Source organism: Pleurodeles waltl, chromosome 7, assembly GCF_031143425.1.
Source record: "Pleurodeles waltl isolate 20211129_DDA chromosome 7, aPleWal1.hap1.20221129, whole genome shotgun sequence".
NCBI lineage: Eukaryota > Metazoa > Chordata > Amphibia > Caudata > Salamandridae > Pleurodeles > Pleurodeles waltl.
In genome coordinates this window covers 764,491,715-764,511,084 of record NC_090446.1, presented here as the reverse complement: position 1 = coordinate 764,511,084, position 19,370 = coordinate 764,491,715, and the positions used below count along the sequence as shown (strand labels likewise).

The 19,370-nt window shown below is 44.8% G+C and overlaps 1 protein-coding gene across 1 annotated transcript in view; it reads left to right on the top strand.

The window, feature by feature from the left end:
• DDX46 (DEAD-box helicase 46) overlaps nt 1-19,370 on the top strand; it is a 669,293-nt gene that overhangs the window by 123,699 nt on the left and 526,224 nt on the right. The window contains exons 7-8 of the mRNA XM_069199247.1: nt 1,677-1,790; nt 10,832-10,997. Coding sequence (XP_069055348.1) covers nt 1,677-1,790; nt 10,832-10,997 — 280 coding nt within the window. The remainder of the gene's footprint in view (nt 1-1,676; nt 1,791-10,831; nt 10,998-19,370) is intronic.

Below are 19,370 nucleotides of genomic sequence, written 5' to 3'. Positions count from 1 at the left end.
CATTTTAGATTTTGCTAATATTTAATTTCCTAATCATGTGCGGCCCTGCTGAAGGGCCTGCCTTGGACTCGAGGTTAAGAATATCTGCTCTAGACATTATGTAGTACCTCAGTGTTGGTCCTTTGTAGTCCTATGATGTTGGTCCCACCTAAATGGTAAAAAAAAACATGGTTGCTGAAATAAAAAACACAGCAGTGGAAATTTATTTTCAACCTTAGATACATCTTAGTTGTTTTTTTTCTTCTCTAGAATTATTGAAAAAGAAGTCAGCCTTTAAAAACTTCTAAAAAATAACTCACTTCTTGACCAGGCTAAGCTAGTTTCTGATGTCTTCATGGGGTGTGATCGGCTCTTTTTGCTGTAGCTGTATCTGATTAGCTGTGCCCCATTCTTGAACATGAATGCAGAGCAACGTGATGAGTCACAGTGCTGCATTTGATAGTTTCTCAGCCAGTGATCTTTAACTGACTGGAGCAACTCCAGGGTTCTGTCATGGTATGGGTTACTTCATTTTTAGCTTTAGCGGGCCCAAGTTTGCCACCTTCCTCCATTCCACTTCTTCTCCAAAACTCTAATGTCATCTCATGCTATTAGCTCAATTTATATGTAATGTAGGTTCACATTAGTGCCTGTGCAGATGACGCAGAAATCGTAGTCCATTTCAGTGATTAACTGGGCTCTGCCCAAGCGACGTTTCTGTCACTGTCAGTACAATTTGCCTCCTTGATGAAGGCAAACTCTGTAGTGTCCAAAAATGTCTCTTTCTGTGGAGCTCCACCTACATTAGGCTCTTTTTTGGTGGCTTGGAAATTACCATGTGTCAGTATGTTTGATTATTTACATAAATAAAGGGAAATAGCACCCTAAAGAAAACTTCACTGTAATGCAGTTAATTATGAAGAAAGTTAGCCTGATGATTTTAGATTTCTTATTTCAGATTTGATTTGTCGTCCAAATTATTTCATAGACAACTAGCCCATTGACAACTACTTTAATCTACAGTGGTATTTCTCCTGCCATGAATACCTTTTTCAGCATTATGCAAACCAATAAAACAAACAAAAACAATATGAGAGGTGCAAGGTGTACAGAACCTATGGTGATATACTTTCTAAAATATTCTTTTACTGAAGACCAAGAGACTTCGGTCATGGATTTTACAAGAAAGATGCTTAGCCAACTGCCCCACAACTGGGTTGCATTTTGGATGTATCTAAATATCATGCAACATCTCTGCATTCATTTACAACTTGAAGCAGTTATTCGCCGGGAGAAAGCTTTTTCATGATTTATTCAAGGAATTAAGTAAAGTACTTTGAACTGGATAAAGAAAAATTTGACCAAATGGAAACGTTTTTTTTTTCTTTACTGTTATTTATATGGTGTTAATAATGCTAAATGTTACACAAATTGGTGTACTGATAAATATTTACTTGCAAGTTCAACATACTGAGTCTATATAATACAGATAGACACTGGCAGATACAGAGCATAATGTACTCCATAGGGTGTTCAAGCACTTTAGAAAAAAATCTTTACTAGTAATGAGTTAAAAATTGAGACATTTTGATATCTAGATGACATTTCATTATTAGCATATAGCTATGGCTGTATTATCTCAGTATATTATTTTTGTTGTTGTTTCTTTTTACATCTGTGTTTCTTTTTGGAATTAGAAATCTGGACCAAATGTGACAAAAGTGGTCACGGTTGTGACAACCAAAAAGGCACTTGCAGATGCAGAGAAGAAAAAAGGAGAACTCATGGAGAATGACCAGGATGCAATGGAGGTAACTCGAAAATGATAATCCTCTGTTTTACAAACCTAAATTGTATGTTGCAGAACACTTGATTTTCAGTTAGAATATTGCCACCATAAGGTACTGGATATCAAGGCTCACAGTGGTGCAACTTCGATAAATGTTTGATTAAAGGTAGTTGAAGGAAATCCAGAACCTGATTGATTGGAAAGCAGATAGCACCAACTCATGTCACAAAAGCGCTCCAAGATTTCAGTGCATCCTGATCTTTGGAAGGGAGACTAAACCTTTATACTTGTTTAGGAACCAAAGACACTGTTGCATTTTGCTCAAAATAGGAAAGAATGCTGGCCTTGAAAGTAGCTGGTAAACAGTTTTGATAAGCTTGCACATCATAAAATAGTGGCTGTGGTTTCAAAGCATATTGTGCTCCAATTAAAAGTTTCTAGATTTTAGCTCAGTATACAAGAGATTCAAGTCTATGCACATTGTGTTCTTATGTTTAGTTTCTTAGCTTTCCAGATTTATGGGTACTTGAGCCATGGTGCTGTATCATTTAAGACATGAACATTTGTTCTGTGTTACATGGATCTGCTCATGCCAAAAACACTTTAATTGTGTGCCTCCTAAATGTGTTCTATGTTTTCCATAGACCCAAGAAGATTTGAACTTATGTTATCACATTTAGTTTTTTTGCTGATATTTTTGTTATGTAATAGCAATGCAGCCTTACCATAGTGCACAATAATAGTTAAAACAATTGCATTTTTACAATTTTAAAATAATGGACATGTTCAGACATAAGATGCATGTGTGACTTTGTGGCAGAATAGGGCTTTAAACTTGGGGTACAACTCTCAAATAATAATTCCAAAGCAAACCAACCACGGTTCAGGTACTGTTCTGAAGTTGGAAGTAGATAAAAACTTGTACTGACAACGTCAAATGATCAAATTCACTCAGCACCATGCAGAAAATTGTGCACCTTGACGGCAAAATCTTGTGCTGAATAATGTTTTTAAACACAACACTGGTCATAAGGCCATTTAGGTTAAGTTGTAAAGTCATGATTCTTAACTTTCCCCTGACTGAAATTGCCCGTAGTTCACTTTTAAAGTCTGCTTCAGCACATTCCAGAGGTAGACAACCTGTTTTGAAGAGGCATGATGATCAATACATGCCTTCGTTAATTGGGGAATTTAAAGGGGCAACACCTGGGAGTACTTATGGCAATATCATTCTTCGTTTGTGTGTAATATAAATACCCCTTGTCTGTCTTTTTCTCCCTAGTGAAAATAGCTTGGGTTGCTTCTTCTTTCTAATAGACAGCCAGTGAACATATGCATAGGATGCAGAATGAGATTATATCCCTCCAGGTTGTGAAGTTACTTTGTTGCATTCTTTTGAAGCTGGTAAAATAGGTGTACGAGCATTCTAATCTATTGTCTGCACAGTCCAGGCACATAAGACTGATTGCTGTCTTTGCCTGCAAGTGACAAAAAATGACAAAATAGTTTTGAAGTGGTATTGTCAAGATTGAATTTGTGAGGGTATGTGTGGAATTTGTGGAAAAGGTAATGTGATGTTCGATGGCATCTGTCGCTGTAGATACACATGGTATGCATGAGCTCGCCATCTGGTGTTGGGTCGGAGTGTTACAAGTTGTTTTTCTTCGAAGAAGTGTTTTCGAGTCACGGGACCGAGTGACTCCTCCTTCTGTGCTCATTGCGCATGGGCGTCGACTCCATCTTCGATTGTTTTCTTTCCGCCATCGGGTTCGGACGTGTTCCTGTCGCTCCGAGTTTCGGAACGGAAAGATAGCTGAAAACTGAAGATTTTCGACGGTATCGTTGCGATCCGGTTAGAGATAGACACATACGACGACGCGTTGAACATCGAAGCGCTTCGGTGCCCTTCGGGGTAGATTTCGGCACCCCGTCGGGGCCTAGTCGGCCCGACCGCGTGGAGAACAACGCCGATGGAACGGACCCCGTTTCGATTCTGCCCCGAATGCCCCAACAAATATCCTTATACGGACCTACACTCGGTCTGTAATCTGTGCCTGTCACCCGAGCACAGCGAAGAATCCTGTGAGGCCTGTCGGGCGTTCCGGTCCCGAAAAACTCTGCGCGACCGTCGAGCGAGAAGACTGCAGATGGCGTCCACGCCAAAAGAGCGTCGACAGTTCGAGACAGAAGAGGAACAGGAGGAATCCTTTTCCATCCAGGATTCAGACTCCGACGAGCTAGACTCTACAAGAACTGTGAGTAAGACGTCGAGATCAGACCTTAAAAAAGGAAAGAAGGCCCAGGGGACGCCACTGCCAACCGGCCATGGCTCCACCCAAATTCTCGGTGACCAACAATCGGCACCGAAAAAGGCCCATTCAGTGTCGAGATCGTCCGACTTCGGTCGAGACACCGGCACGCAGCCTCCTCGGGACCGAGAGAGTGCTAAACAGAAGCATCGACACCGAGAGTTCGGTGTCGACACGGATCGACGCCGAGACAGTGGCGCCGAAGACCATAGAGGCCAAGAATTTTCGGCACAGAAAAAGAGGAAGGTTACCTTGGAGCCGAAAAAACAAACAACAGGGTTTTCGGAGCCGAAAAAAGCGACATCAGACCCTGTTTCTGGCTCCTATACTGAAGAGCATTCTATGTCTTCTCAAATGAAGAAACATAGATTTGAACAAGAACTGCAATCCACTGACGTGGATCATACGCAAAAGCGTATCTTTATTCAGCAGGGGACTTGGAAGATCAGTACCCTTCCACCTGTCAAACGAAAGAGAACGCTTCAGTTTACTTCTCAGCAACAAACAGCACAAAAGGTAACACCTCCTCCCTCACCTCCACCTGTAACTCCGGCTTCGCCAACTTACACCCCGTCACACTCGCCAGCTCACACCGCCATGAGCCACGATGACCAAGATCAGGATGCGTGGGACTTGTACGACGCACCAGTGTCTGATAACAGCCCAGACACATACCCAACTAGGCCATCACCACCGGAAGACAGCACAGCCTACTCACAAGTGGTGGCTAGAGCAGCACTATTCCATAATGTGGAACTCCACTCGGAACAAGTAGAGGATGATTTTTTATTTAACACCCTCTCTTCAACCCACAGCTCCTACCAAAGCCTGCCGATGCTCCCAGGCATGCTACGCCATGCAAAGGACATTTTCAAGGAGCCAGTTAAAAGTAGGGCAGTGACGCCTAGGGTGGACAAAAAGTATAAGGCGCCTCCTAAGGACCCTGTATTCATCACCTCTCAGCTGCCACCAGATTCTGTGGTGGTAAGGGCTGCCAGAAAACGGGCAAATTCACACACTTCTGGGGATGCACCTCCCCCAGATAAAGAAAGTAGGAAGTTCGATGCAGCCGGGAAGAGGGTTGCTGTCCAAGCAGCAAACCAGTGGCGCATCGCAAATTCACAAGCGCTGCTAGCGCGATACGACAGAGCCCACTGGGATGAGATGCAGCATCTCATTGAACATCTCCCAAAAGATCTGCAAAAAAGAGCAAAACAGGTTGTTGAGGAGGGTCAAAACATTTCCAACAATCAAATACGCTCCTCCATGGATGCAGCAGACACGGCCGCAAGGACCATTAATACGTCGGTTACCATCCGTAGGCACGCATGGCTCAGAACGTCTGGATTCAAGCCAGAAATTCAGCAGGCAGTGCTTAACATGCCAGTAAACGAAAAACTTCTGTTCGGTCCGGAGGTCGACACAGCCATAGAAAAGCTCAAGAAGGACACTGACACTGCCAAGGCCATGGGCGCACTCTACTCCCCGCAGAGCAGAGGATCTTATAACACCTTCCGCAAAACACCTTTTAGAGGAGGGTTTCGGGGTCAGGCCACACAAGCTAGCACCTCACAGTCCGCACCGCCCACCTACCAGGGACAGTACAGGGGAGGTTTTCGGGGCCAGTATAGAGGGGGGCAATTCCCTAGGAATAGGGGAAGATTTCAAAGCCCCAAAACCACTACCAACAAGCAGTGACTCACATGTCACACACCCCTCCCACACAACACCAGTGGGGGGGAGGATACGTCAATATTACGAAGCATGGGACAAAATAACTACAGACACATGGGTCCTAGCAATTATCCAGCATGGTTATTGCATAGAATTCCTGCAATTCCCTCCAGACATACCACCAAAATCACAAAATTTATCAAAATACCATTCACAGCTTCTAGAGATAGAAGTTCAAGCACTACTGCAAAAAAATGCAATAGAATTAGTACCAAGCACACAAATAAACACAGGAGTTTATTCACTGTACTTCTTGATACCAAAAAAGGACGAAACACTGAGACCAATTCTAGACCTCAGAGTAGTAAACACATTCATCAAATCAGACCACTTTCACATGGTCACACTACAAGAAGTGTTACCATTGCTCAAAAAACACAACTACATGACAACCCTAGACCTCAAGGACGCATATTTCCATATACCAATACATCAATCACACAGGAAATATCTAAGGTTTGTATTCAAAGGAATACATTACCAATTCAAAGTATTGCCTTTTGGTTTAACAACCGCTCCAAGAGTATTCACAAAATGCCTAGCAGTAGTCGCTGCACACATCAGAAGGCAGCAAATACATGTGTTCCCGTATCTAGACGACTGGCTAATCAAAACCAGTTCGCTCACACAATGCTCAAACCACACAAATCAAGTCATACAAACCCTCTACAAACTAGGGTTCACCGTCAACTTTGCAAAATCAAACATTCTGCCAAGCAAAGTACAGCAATATCTAGGAGCCATAATAGACACGACAAAAGGAGTAGCAACGCCAACTCCACAAAGGACCCACAATTTCAACAGGGTCATTCAACACATGTCTCCAAACCAAACAATACAAGCAAGAACAATACTACAGCTCCTAGGCATGATGTCCTCATGCATAGCCATTGTCCCAAACGCAAGACTGCACATGAGGCCCTTACAACAGTGCCTAGCCTCACAGTGGTCTCAAGCACAGGGTCACCTTCTAGATCTGGTGTTGCTAGACCGCCAAACTTACCTCTCGCTTCTATGGTGGAACAGTATAAATTTAAACATAGGGCGGCCTTTCCAAGACCCAGTGCCAGAGTACGTAATAACAACAGATGCTTCCATGACAGGGTGGGGAGCACATCTCAATCAACACAACATAAGAGGACAATGGAACATACATCAAACAAAACTGCATATAAATCATCTAGAATTATTAGCAGTTTTTCAAGCACTAAAAGCTTTCCAACCAATCATAACCCACAAATACATCCTTGTCAAAACAGACAACATGACAACGATGTATTATCTAAACAAACAAGGAGGAACACATTCAACGCAGTTAAGCTTGTTAGCTCAAAAAATATGGAAGTGGGCAATCCACCATCAGATTGGTCTAATAGCACAGTTTATTCCGGGGATCCAGAATCAGCTGGCAGACAATCTCTCTCGAGATCACCAGCAAGTCCACGAATGGGAAATCCACCCACAGATTCTGAACACCTACTTCACACTCTGGGGAACACCACAAATAGACTTATTTGCAACAAAAGAGAACGCAAAATGCCAAAACTTCGCGTCCAGATACCCACACAAGCAATCCCAAGGCAATGCCCTATGGATGAACTGGTCAGGAATATTTGCTTACGCTTTTCCTCCTCTCCCTCTCCTTCCTTACCTAGTAAACAAATTGAGTCAAAACAAACTCAAACTCATTTTAATAGCACCAACTTGGGCAAGACAACCCTGGTACACAACACTGCTAGATCTGTCTGTAGTACCACACATCAAACTGCCCAACAAACCAGATCTGTTAACGCAACACAACCAACAGATCAGACACCCGGACCCAGCATCGCTGAATCTAGCAATCTGGCTCCTGAAATCCTAGAATTCGGACACTTACAACTTAGCCAAGAGTGTATGGAAGTCATAAAGCAGGCCAGAAGGCCATCCACTAGACACTGCTACGCAAGTAAGTGGAAAAGATTTGTTTGGTACTGCCATCATAATCAGATACAACCGCTAGATGCAACTCCAAAACATATAGTAAATTACTTGCTCCATTTACAAAAAGCAAAGCTAGCCTTCTCTTCTATTAAAATACACCTTGCAGCAATATCTGCATACCTGCAAACTACCTATTCAACTTCCTTGTATAGGATACCAGTTATCAAAGCATTTATAGAAGGGCTTAAAAGAATTATACCACCAAGAACACCACCTGTTCCTTCATGGAACCTAAACGTGGTTCTAACAAGACTCATGGGCCCACCTTTCGAACCCATGCACTCTTGCGGAATACAATTCCTAACCTGGAAAGTTGCCTTTCTCATCGCCATTACATCTCTAAGAAGAGTAAGTGAAATTCAAGCGTTCACAACACAAGAGCCTTTTATACAAATACATAAAAATAAGGTCGTCCTACGACCTAATCCAAAATTTTTACCCAAAGTTATTTCACCATTCCATCTAAATCAAACGGTAGAACTACCGGTATTTTTCCCACAGCCAGATTCTGTGGCTGAAAGAGCACTACATACATTAGATGTCAAAAGAGCATTAATGTACTACATTGACAGAACAAAGAACATCAGAAAAACTAAACAGCTATTTATTGCATTCCAAAAACCTCATGCAGGTAACCCAATATCAAAACAAGGTATAGCCAGATGGATAGTTAAATGCATCCAAATCTGCTACCTTAAAGCAAAAAGACAACTGCCCAGGGCACATTCAACAAGGAAAAAAGGTGCTTCAATGGCCTTTTTAGGAAACATCCCAATGCAGGAAATATGTAAGGCAGCCACTTGGTCTACGCCTCACACATTCACCAAACACTACTGTATAGATGTGCTATCCGCACAACAAGCTACAGTAGGTCAAGCTGTATTAAGAACTCTATTTCAGACAACTTCTACTCCTACAGGCTAAACCACCGCTTATGGGGAACTAACTGCTTACTAGTCTATGCATACCATGTGTATCTACAGCGACAGATGCCATCGAACTGAAAATGTCACTTACCCAGTGTACATCTGTTCGTGGCATCAGTCGCTGAGATTCACATGGACCCACCCACCTCCCCGGAAGCCTGTAGCAGTTCAGAAGTTACCTTCAATTTTGTACATTTGTATATATATTACTTAATCCTTTAATAGGTACATACTTACATTTTTCATTGCGCGGGCACTATTACTATAGTACAACTCCTACCTCACCCTCTGCGGGGAAAACAATCGAAGATGGAGTCGACGCCCATGCGCAATGAGCACAGAAGGAGGAGTCACTCGGTCCCGTGACTCGAAAACACTTCTTCGAAGAAAAACAACTTGTAACACTCCGACCCAACACCAGATGGCGAGCTCATGCATACCATGTGAATCTCAGCGACTGATGCCACGAACAGATGTACACTGGGTAAGTGACATTTTCATTATGAATCCCCAGTTCCATTGCCTTTGGGCATGCTCCTAAATCTTTTGGCTGAATTTCCAGTAGGAATGACTAATCGAAAGATCCAATATTGAAATTTCTATCTTGTGGAGATTTACTTTATTTCTCGTCATCTGAATGCAAGGATCCTTCATGCAGCATCTGAAATGCATGATTGGCTTTTTTATTTGGCTTGTTGAAAAGTATGGTGAAAATAGTCTTCATCAAGGCAAATATTTAGACGTTGAAAAGGGGTACAAGTGCGATCCTGTGTAGCTCCAAAGTTGAGTGATCAGACATAGTGTCCTGGTGCAATAAAGCAGATCCATGTGAGGAGTGATATTGCTTCTCTAGTGATGTACTCCAGTTCAGAACAGTGGTATGATTTACTGTGTTCAGTGCTGTGGATGGTTACAAGGCAAAGGCAGTAGCATAGTTTCATCTTTATTTCTCCTGAAATGCCAAAGTCAGACGATTACCAGTTCATTGGATCAAAATCCTTAATTAGCGACTTTTGGTTTCAGTTATCTCTAAAGGTTTTCAGTCTTCATACATTCCAGCAATTACGCCCCAACAGGGAGATTTTGTATTCGATTTTAGATGCTGGAACATTTCATCTGTAGGTGTATTATTCAGAATTGCAGGGAGAAAAGCTGGTCTCATCTTGGTCACTGCATTCATCCAATGGTAAAAGAGATGTTTATAATGAATTTTGTAAACTAGGCAAATCTTGATGCAAGTGTTATTTTTTAAATATTCTGAGTAATGGAGTAGGTGTCCCAAAAGGTGCCAGAACAGCAGCAACCCATCAATGTTGGCCAGCTCGAAAACATAAACATGATCAAGTCTGCTTACGATTTGTCACTCATCTTGTTCGGTCTTCTAATAACTGAATGTAGGCTAATAGCTTACATAACAATTTCCTGGTGATTTAAGGTTAACTCAGTGTTGATATTTATAGCTAGCTTAACAAAAGGTGTATATGGGGCAACCTCACGTTAGCACAAAATGCTTTTCAAATTAATCCAAATTATTTTAAAGATTTTTTTCTAGGAGCTGTATCATTAAGAATTTGTTATGCAGAGTGAAAATCTCTTATCATACTAACTGAAGGAGCCCACAATGTTGCCTCTGCATGGCACTCCCACAGAGATGTGTCTTAGGCCAGCTGCAAGTTATAGCTCTAGGGATCTTCAAGCTTTCTGACAATCCGCCTTCCCAACATTGCTCAGAAAATAGTGTTGTTCTACCATCAGCCACTGAATGACATTTTAGGCATGCACCTCAAAGGAAATATTTTTATCAAGACATGTTCCGTGCTCCTGTCAGACAAGAATTACTCTAAACATATTAATTGAACAGGGCAATGCTTTATACAATGTCTGCCTCCTCTGTATTCTAGTGCCAAAATCCCCCTCTCCTTTTTGTTTGCAGAGGATCATAAACTTTTTTTTCTCACATTCATGGCCAGGTTGAGTTGACTGTTTCTGAGGTTCAACTCTACTGAGTGTAATCTATCTCGTTTTGAAGTTTGAAACCCTACTGCAGTATGCTTGTTTGTGTCACAGTAATAATTTCTATCAGTGAGATTTGTGATTTTGATCCTGTGTAGTATTCATCAGAAGAGGAAGAAGTTGATCTTCAGACAGCTTTAACAGGCTATCAAACAAAGCAGCGGAAGTTGTTGGACCCAGTTGATCATGGGAAGATAGAGTACGAGCCATATCGGAAAAACTTTTATGTTGAAGTTCCAGAACTTGCTAAAATGACCCAGGAAGGTAAGAACAGAATTACTGTGTTCAAAATACTAGTTTTGTGATAATCTTTACAAATAAATTTACTTAATGAAATTTCAAAAATAAAAGGACTGCACCATTCCTCCCCAATCCACATAGAGCAGTGGTTCCCAACGTTTTGACTTATGTGGACCCCCACCTTATCATTACTGGATCCTGGGGACCCCCACTGAATCATTACTGGAATCCGGGGAGCCCCCACTGAGTCAGTACCAAAAGCTGGGGACCTAATCTGTTAATCTTATTTAATTTTCTAAGCAGTCACGGACCTGCTGACGAGGCTTCACTGACCCTGAGGGGTCCCGGACCACAAGTTGGGAACCATTAACATAGGGGTCATAGCATAGTTAACCAAAAACACCATTCTAGTACATTCTTGAGATGTTTCAGTGGCACTGACAATATCTAATACATACCACAGCAGTTTACACGTTATTGTTACTGTAGGAAGTTGGCTCTGTATGGACTATTTCAAAGTAAGGAATAGTATGCACAGAGTCCAAGGGTTCCCCTTAGAGGTAAGATAGTGGCAAAAAGAGATAATACTAATGCTCTATTTTGTGGTAGTGTGGTCGAGCAGTAGGCTTATCAAAGGAGTAGTGTTAAGCATTTGTTGTACATACACACAGGCAATAAATGAGGAACACACACTCAGAGACAATTCCAGGCCAATAGGTTTTTGTATAGAAAAATATATTTTCTTAGTTTATTTTAAGAACCACAGGTTCAAATTCTACATGTAATACTTTGCATGAAAGGTATTGCAGGTAAGTACTTTAGGAACTTTGTATAATCACAATAGCATATATAGTTTTCAAATAAAACACATATAGTTATTTTAAAACTAGACACTTAGTGCAATTTTCCCAGTTCCTAGGGGAGGTAAGTAATTGTTAGTTCTTGCAGGTAAGTAAACCACTTACGGGGTTCAAGTTTGGGTCCAAGGTAGCCCACCGTTGGGGGTTCAGAGCAACCCCAAAGTTACCACACCAGCAGCTCAGGGCCGGTCAGGTGCAGAGTTCAAAGTGGTGCCCAAAACCCATAGGCTTCAATGGAGAAGGGGGTGCCCCGGTTCCAGTCTGCCAGCAGGTAAGTACCCGCGTCTTCGTAGGGCAGACCAGGGGGGTTTTGTAGGGCACCGGGGGGGACACAAGTTAGCACAGAAAGTACACCCTCAGCGGCACAGGGGCGGCCGGGTGCAGTGTGCAAACACACGTCGGGTTTTCAATTGGAATCAATGGGAGACCCAGGGGTCTCTTCGGTGATGCAGGCAGGCAAGGGGGGGGGCTCCTCGGGGTAGCCACCACCTGGGCAATGGAGAGGGCCTCCTGGGGGTCACTCCTGCACTGGAGTTCCGATCTTTCAGGTCCTGAGGGCTGCGGGTGCAGAGTCTTTTCCAGGCGTCGGGATCTGGGAGTCAGGCAGTCGCGGTCAGGGGAGCCTCGGGATTCCCTCTGCAGGCATCGCTGTGGGGGCTCAGGGGGGGGGCAACTCTGGTTACTCACGGTCTCGTAGTCGCCGGGGAGTCCTCCCTGAAGTGTTTGTTCTCCACAAGTCGAGCTGGGGGCGTCGGGTGCAGAGTTGCAAGTCTCACGCTTCTGGCGGGAAACACAGTTGTCTTTAAGTTGCTTCTTTGGAAACAAAGTTGCAGTCTTTGGTGAACAGGGCCGCTGTTCTCTGGAGTTTCTTGGTCCTTCTAGAGCAGGGCAGTCCTCTGAGGATTCAGAGGTCGCTGGTCCTGGGGAAAGCGTAGCTGGAGCAGTTTCTTCAGAAGGTGGGGGAGACAGGCCGGTAGAGCTGGGGCCAAAGCAGTTGGTGTCACCGTCTTCTCTGCAGGGTTTTTCAGCTCAGCAGTCCTCTTCTTCTTAGGTTGCAGGAATCTGAGTTCCTAGGTTCAGGGGAGCCCCTAAATACAGAATTTAGGGGTGTGTTTAGGTCAGGGAGGGCAGTAGCCAATGGCTACTAGCCCTGAGGGTGGCTACACCCTCTTTGTGCCTCCTCCCAAGGGGAGGGGGTCACATTCCTATCCCTATTGGGGGGATCCTCCATCTGCAAGATGGAGGATTCCTAAAAGTCAGAGTCACTTCAGCTCAGGTTGCCTTAGGGGCTGTCCTGACTGGTCAGTGACTCCTCCTTGTTTTTCTCATTATCTCCTCCGGCCTTGCCGCCAAAAGTGGGGCCGTGGCCGGAGTGGGCGGGCAACTCCACTAGCTGGAATGTCCTGTGGTGCTGTAACAAAGGGGGTGAGCCTTTGAGGCTCCACCGCCAGGTGTTACAGCTCCTGCAAGGGGGAGGTGATAAGCATCTCCACCCAGTGCAGGCTTTGTTACTAGCCACAGAGTGACAAAGGCACTTTCCCCATGTGGCCAGCAACATGTCTCGAGTGTGGCAGGCTGCTAAAACCAGTCAGCCTACACGGGTAGTTGGTTAAGGTTTCAGGGGGCACCTCTAAGGTGCCCTCTGGGGTGTATGTTACAATAAAATGTACACTGGCATCAGTGTGCATTTATTGTGCTGAGAAGTTTGATAACAAACTTCCCAGTTTTCAGTGTAGCCATTATGGTGCTGTGGAGTTCGTGTTTGACAGACTCCCAGACCATATACTCTTATGGCTACCCTGCACTTACAATGTCTAAGGTTTGGCTTAGACACTGTAGGGGCACAGTGCTCATGCACTGGTGCCCTCACCTATGGTATAGTGCACCCTGCCTTAGGGCTGTAAGGCCTGCTAGAGGGGTGACTTATCTATACTGCATAGGCAGTGTGAGTTTGGCATGGCACCCTGAGGGGAGTGCCATGTCGACTTACTCGTTTTGTCCTCACCAGCACACACAAGCTGGCAAGCAGTGTGTCTGTGTTGAGTGAGGGGTCCCCAGGGTGGCATAAGATATGCTGCAGCCCTTAGAGACCTTCCCTGGCATCAGGGCCCTTGGTACCAGAGGTACCAGTTACAAGGGACTTACCTGGGTGCCAGGGTGTGCCAATTGTGTAAACAAAAGTACAGGTTAGGGAAAGAACACTGGTGCTGGGGCCTGGTTAGCAGGCCTCAGCACACTTTCAAATCAAAATATAGCATCAGCACAGGCAAAAAGTCAGGGGGTAACCATGCCAAGGAGGCATTTCCTTACAGTTATTAAGCAAGCATGTAAATCCTATTTCGCTTGTTAACCTATGTGGTAGTTACATTGTAGGTGATCTGAATGTCTGTTGGTCCTGCCAGAGTCATCAGGTGGGTGTGCCGGAAGATTCAGTATGAAAGGTCTGCAAACCTCCTTATGCCGTATGTGTGCTGGCATCATTTATCAGTAGGCATCCAGTTGCTCTTTGCGGTATGTAATATCATGCTTCCAGTCCTTAGTTCTAGGGGGAGAGCCACGGGCCCAGTGTATCTGCATTCTACTTTTTAGGCAACAATAGTGTCATGGCAGCCTACTTGCCAACTAACGATGGGACGTCCTTGATATACACCTAAACGGCCTAGAGCAGGTTAAGGGGAAAGGTACATCCAACCATTTAAGTCAGTCTCTCTCACTTTGCCTCAGAAGTCAGCTATGGATGGGCATAATCGTGGCAGATGAAAGCAGTCTGCATTTGGGGCTGTGCTTTGGGAAAAATTTGAATATTCTCGAAGATCTAGTAGGTGCAGTGTGGATGGAGTATAATATACTCTGTAGACAAATTTAATGTGTATCAGTCCACGCCTGTAGTCAGGGCAAAGGGTAGTTAACGGAAAGGGCTTCAGGTTGGGGCGAGCAGAACTGACTTTGTTTATTAACGTTGAGTTGAGATCCGCAAGCCATGTATCCTCAGCAGAGAGCAAGCTTTTAGGGCCTACTGTTGCATTGTGTTGTATTTTGTATCAACTGGATATTAGTTTCTAAGAGACAGAGAGTTTATGTGGATTTCTGTGGTCTTGGGTATCTGGGGGAGGAAGGAAAGATGGGATTAGGGGCATGTCGGGGTTTATTATCAGGTCGTAATCCAGGAGCACATAGCTGGTTGAGATGATCTCCGTGTTGCTGTCCATCCATGGCCAGACAATGCAACTACAAAACTATAAATAATACAAGGACCAACCCATAAACCCAGTAGAGAACCAGGGTAATCTAATCTAATCAAAACAATAAACAACCGTTCCGTGGCTATATTTCACACAATGATCTCAGCACATCGCCAGTACCTCATCCACTGTTAGTGTGGTAATAACCTAACAATATCAATTTGCAGGGCCCACAAATTTGTGATGTATAATTCTCACATCATCATGACATCAAAACACTAAATATCAGTGCAGACGGCGTAAGGTAATATAAAGATACATATATTCATCCACAAAAATCCAAAGATAAAGTATCCACAATCAAGTCAAGTCCAACATAAACAAGAACATTTTTAATGTCAAAAGTGTTTTGTGCAGCAGATAACCCTGTATGATGTTGACATTTTGACCTAGCTGTATTTATCCATGGGTCTCATCAGGATAGCACTGTCTGACTGAACACATGAAACCATAGTAGAGCTGCAAGTCATAAGTCTCTGGCGTGCGCTGGACTGTGGCTCGTCCGGTCCCTTTTTTTCCGTTTCTTGTTGAATGTACTTTTTTTTTTTTTTTTTTTTACCAGGGACCCTTGTGGATGATTTACTCCATCTTTTGGATGGCATATTCAAGGGCAGTTTTTTAAGGGTCTCCTTGACTGTTAGAAACTCGTGCCTAGCAGGCTGGACTGATGTCATTAAGTCTGTTGTTAAAACTGGGTATATTGAGATGATGTTCTTCTCGTACCTGTGATTTTGTTTCTCTGTAGCCAGAGATGGGATCAAATCCTAGTCCTTGAAGTTCATAATCCTGGCGATGATCGGGCTGGCAACTGTGCCAGTAGGTGGGCTTGGGACCATTGGTCTCTGTGGTCTATCTACTGAAAACATGGCAGTACAGAAAGCCTCAGGGTCGTTTTTTTTTTTTGGCCTTACCTTCCCTGTAGTCTGTCACGCAGTCATCGCTCTGGAGTTTGGTACTCAGAGGATACGTAAATTATTCCATTGTGAGTGGCACTCGAAATCTTTGTTCTTTGCCTGAATTGCCACCACCACCTGCTCCATCCGGGAAAGTTCATCATCTCAGCTGATCGCTCTGTATTCTGCCTTGGAGTTTCGGTGCTCCAGGTGGTCTATGTGTTCATCATGTTTGTTAGAAATGGGGTTCCCGGTTGGCTAGGGTATGCACCTCAGCCAAGCAGGGACCACCACTCTGTCAGGGCAAGGGGGTTACACAACCAAGAAAACCCCTGCTCCAACCCCCTTGGTAGCTTGGCATGAGTAGTCCGGCTTATCCCAGAGGCAATGTGTAATGCGTTTGCACAATACACACAACACTAGTGACACAATAAAATACACCACAAAAGAGAACTCCACAACAGATTATAAAAATATACTTTATTGCATGAGACATCCTTATACCAAAAACAACATAAACCAGTAATCCTCTGCTAAGCAAGCAGTTGTCAGATCATCACTTAAATCAGTAACACCCTGCTAAACAAGCAGCTGTCAGGTCATCATCATCATGAGTGCAAATAAAAAGAAGCATTTCCCTATTGCACATGTAGTAAAACAATGTCCTCCCAATGCATATAATGCCGATCCTGAAATACTAGTTTTCACAGAAAGGCCAGATGGCATAACTAATCACTTCCGGTCCAGGGGGCTCACACCGTGCTCCTGTTGGCATCGGAGAACTTCCCCCGCTGCTGGGGGTGCACAGCCTGGCGCGACCTCTCATTCGGGTGGCAGCCACCCCGGGGTTAAGCTTCCTCCAGTGTGAGGGTTCTCCGCCTCTCTGGACTTCAGGACTCAAGGCATGCTGATTGCTGACCGCAGGGCAGAGAGCATGGGGGGAGCATTCACCACACGCTCCTCATCAAACCCCGTATTCTCGCTGCATGCTTCCCCTTGTGGTGTCTCTCGTGCTTCGGTTGCTAGGGATGGGGCACAGTCCACAAGTTCTGCTTTCTGAGCTCCTCGCACAGACAGGAGACTTGGAGATGCAATTCACAAGCCCCTGGGGAGCACTGGGGGCACCAAGGACAGAAAGGTATGAACAGTAGGCCGGCACATCAGAGTCCTGGCAGTAAAGTAGCAGTGTTACAAAAAGAAAGGTACTTTGTTATGGTAACACGATACCAAAAATACTGTAGAGGCAATACTACCTTAGACGGTGAGTAAACACAATATATATATATGTTCGATGGCATGTGTAGCTGCAGATACACATGCTGTGCACAGTCCGCCATATGGTGTTGGGCTCGGAGTGTTACAAGTTGTTTTTCTTCGAAGAAGTCTTTTCGAGTCACGAGACCGAGGGACTCCTCCCCTTTCGGTTCCATTGCGCATGGGCGTCGACTCCATCTTAGATTGTTTTTTTTCCGCCATCGGGTTCGGACGTGTTCCTTTTCGCTCCGTGTTTCGGGTCGGAAAGTTAGTTAGAATCTCAGAAAAAATCGTCGGTATTGTTTCGTTCGGTATCGGGTTAGTTAGAACAAATCGACACCGAATCTTGAAGAGCTCCGGTGGCCCTTCGGGGTAATTTCGATCCCCCGTCGGGGCCTGGTCGGCCTGACCGCGTGCGACTTCAAGACTGATGGAACGGACCCCGTTCCGCTTCTGTCCTAAATGCCATAACAAATATCCGTATACGGATCAGCATCTGGTCTGTAACTTGTGCCTGTCCCCGGAGCACAAGGAGGATACGTGTGAAGCCTGTCGAGCGTTTCGGTCGAGGAAGACGCTCAGAGACCGAAGAGCCAGAAGATTGCAAATGGCGTCCACGCCGACAGGACAACATCGGTTCGAGGACGAAGAGGAAGCGTTCTCCATCCACGAGTCGGATTCGGGGGAATCCGACGCCGAAGACATAACAACCGTGAGTAAGACGTCGAAAATTAGGACTCACGAAAAGTCCACAAAAGCCCAAGGGACGCCACTGCCAACAGGCCATGGCTTAACCCAAAAACTAGGTGACCGAGCCAAGGCACTGAAAAAGGGCATGCTGGTGTCGAAGTCATCCGACTCCGGTCGTGATACCACCACACAGCAACCTCGGAGCCGAGACACCGGCTCCGAGACAATTCGGCGCAGAGACAGCGGCACCGAAGATGTTCGGCACCGAGATACCACGCCGAAATCAAAGAAATCTTCTTCGGAGCCTAAAAAGCCTACCGAAACGGTTTCGGTACCGAAAAAAGCCTCGGAACCGAAAATTAGTTCCTATACAGAGGAACAAGGACTAAACACCCAATTGCATAGATTTGGTCAAGAGCTTCAAACTGTAGAAACTGACTACACTCAAAGGAGGCTTCACATCCAGGAAGACACAGGGAAGATAACCACTCTTCCCCCAATCAAGATGAAAAGGAAACTTGTTTTCCAACAAGGGGACAAGCAACCACAAGCAAAGGTGGTAAAGAAAGTAACACCACCACCTTCTCCACCACAATCAGCACATGCATCACCGGCGCAAACTCCACCACTAACGCACTCACCAGCTCATACCACAATGAGCCAGGATGATCCCGATGCATGGGACCTCTACGACGCCCCAGTGTCTGACAATAGTCCAGACTCATATCCAACTAAACCGTCACCACCTGAGGACAGTACATCATATGCACAGGTGGTCACAAGGGCAGCCGAATTCCACAATGTCTCACTACATTCGGAACCTATTGAGGATGACTTTCTCTTTAACACCCTGTCCTCCACCCATAGCCAGTATCAAAGCCTTCCCATGCTCCCAGGAATGCTAAGGCACTCAAAACAAATATTTCAGGAGCCAGTTAAAGGCAGAGCCATAACTCCAAGGGTGGAGAAAAAATATAAGGCACCTCCCACAGACCCAATATTTATTACAACACAACTAACACCGGACTCAGTAGTTGTTGGGGCAGCTCGTAAAAGAGCCAACTCTCATACATCAGGCGACGCACCACCTCCAGACAAGGAGAGCCGCAAATTTGATGCAGCTGGAAAAAGAGTTGCAGCAAATCAGTGGCGTATCGCCAACTCGCAAGCACTCTTGGCAAGATACGACAGGGCTCATTGGGATGAAATGCAACATCTCATCGAACACCTTCCCAAGGAGTTCCAAAAAAGAGCGCAACAAGTGGTGGAAGAGGGACAAAGTATCTTGAACAATCAGATACGGTCTTCCATGGATGCAGCCGATACAGCTGCAAGGACAATAAACACTGCAGTCACAATACGGAGGCACGCTTGGCTGCGCACTTCTGGGTTCAAACCCGAAATCCAACAGGCTGTGCTCAATATGCCGTTTAATGAACAGCAATTGTTTGGGCCGGA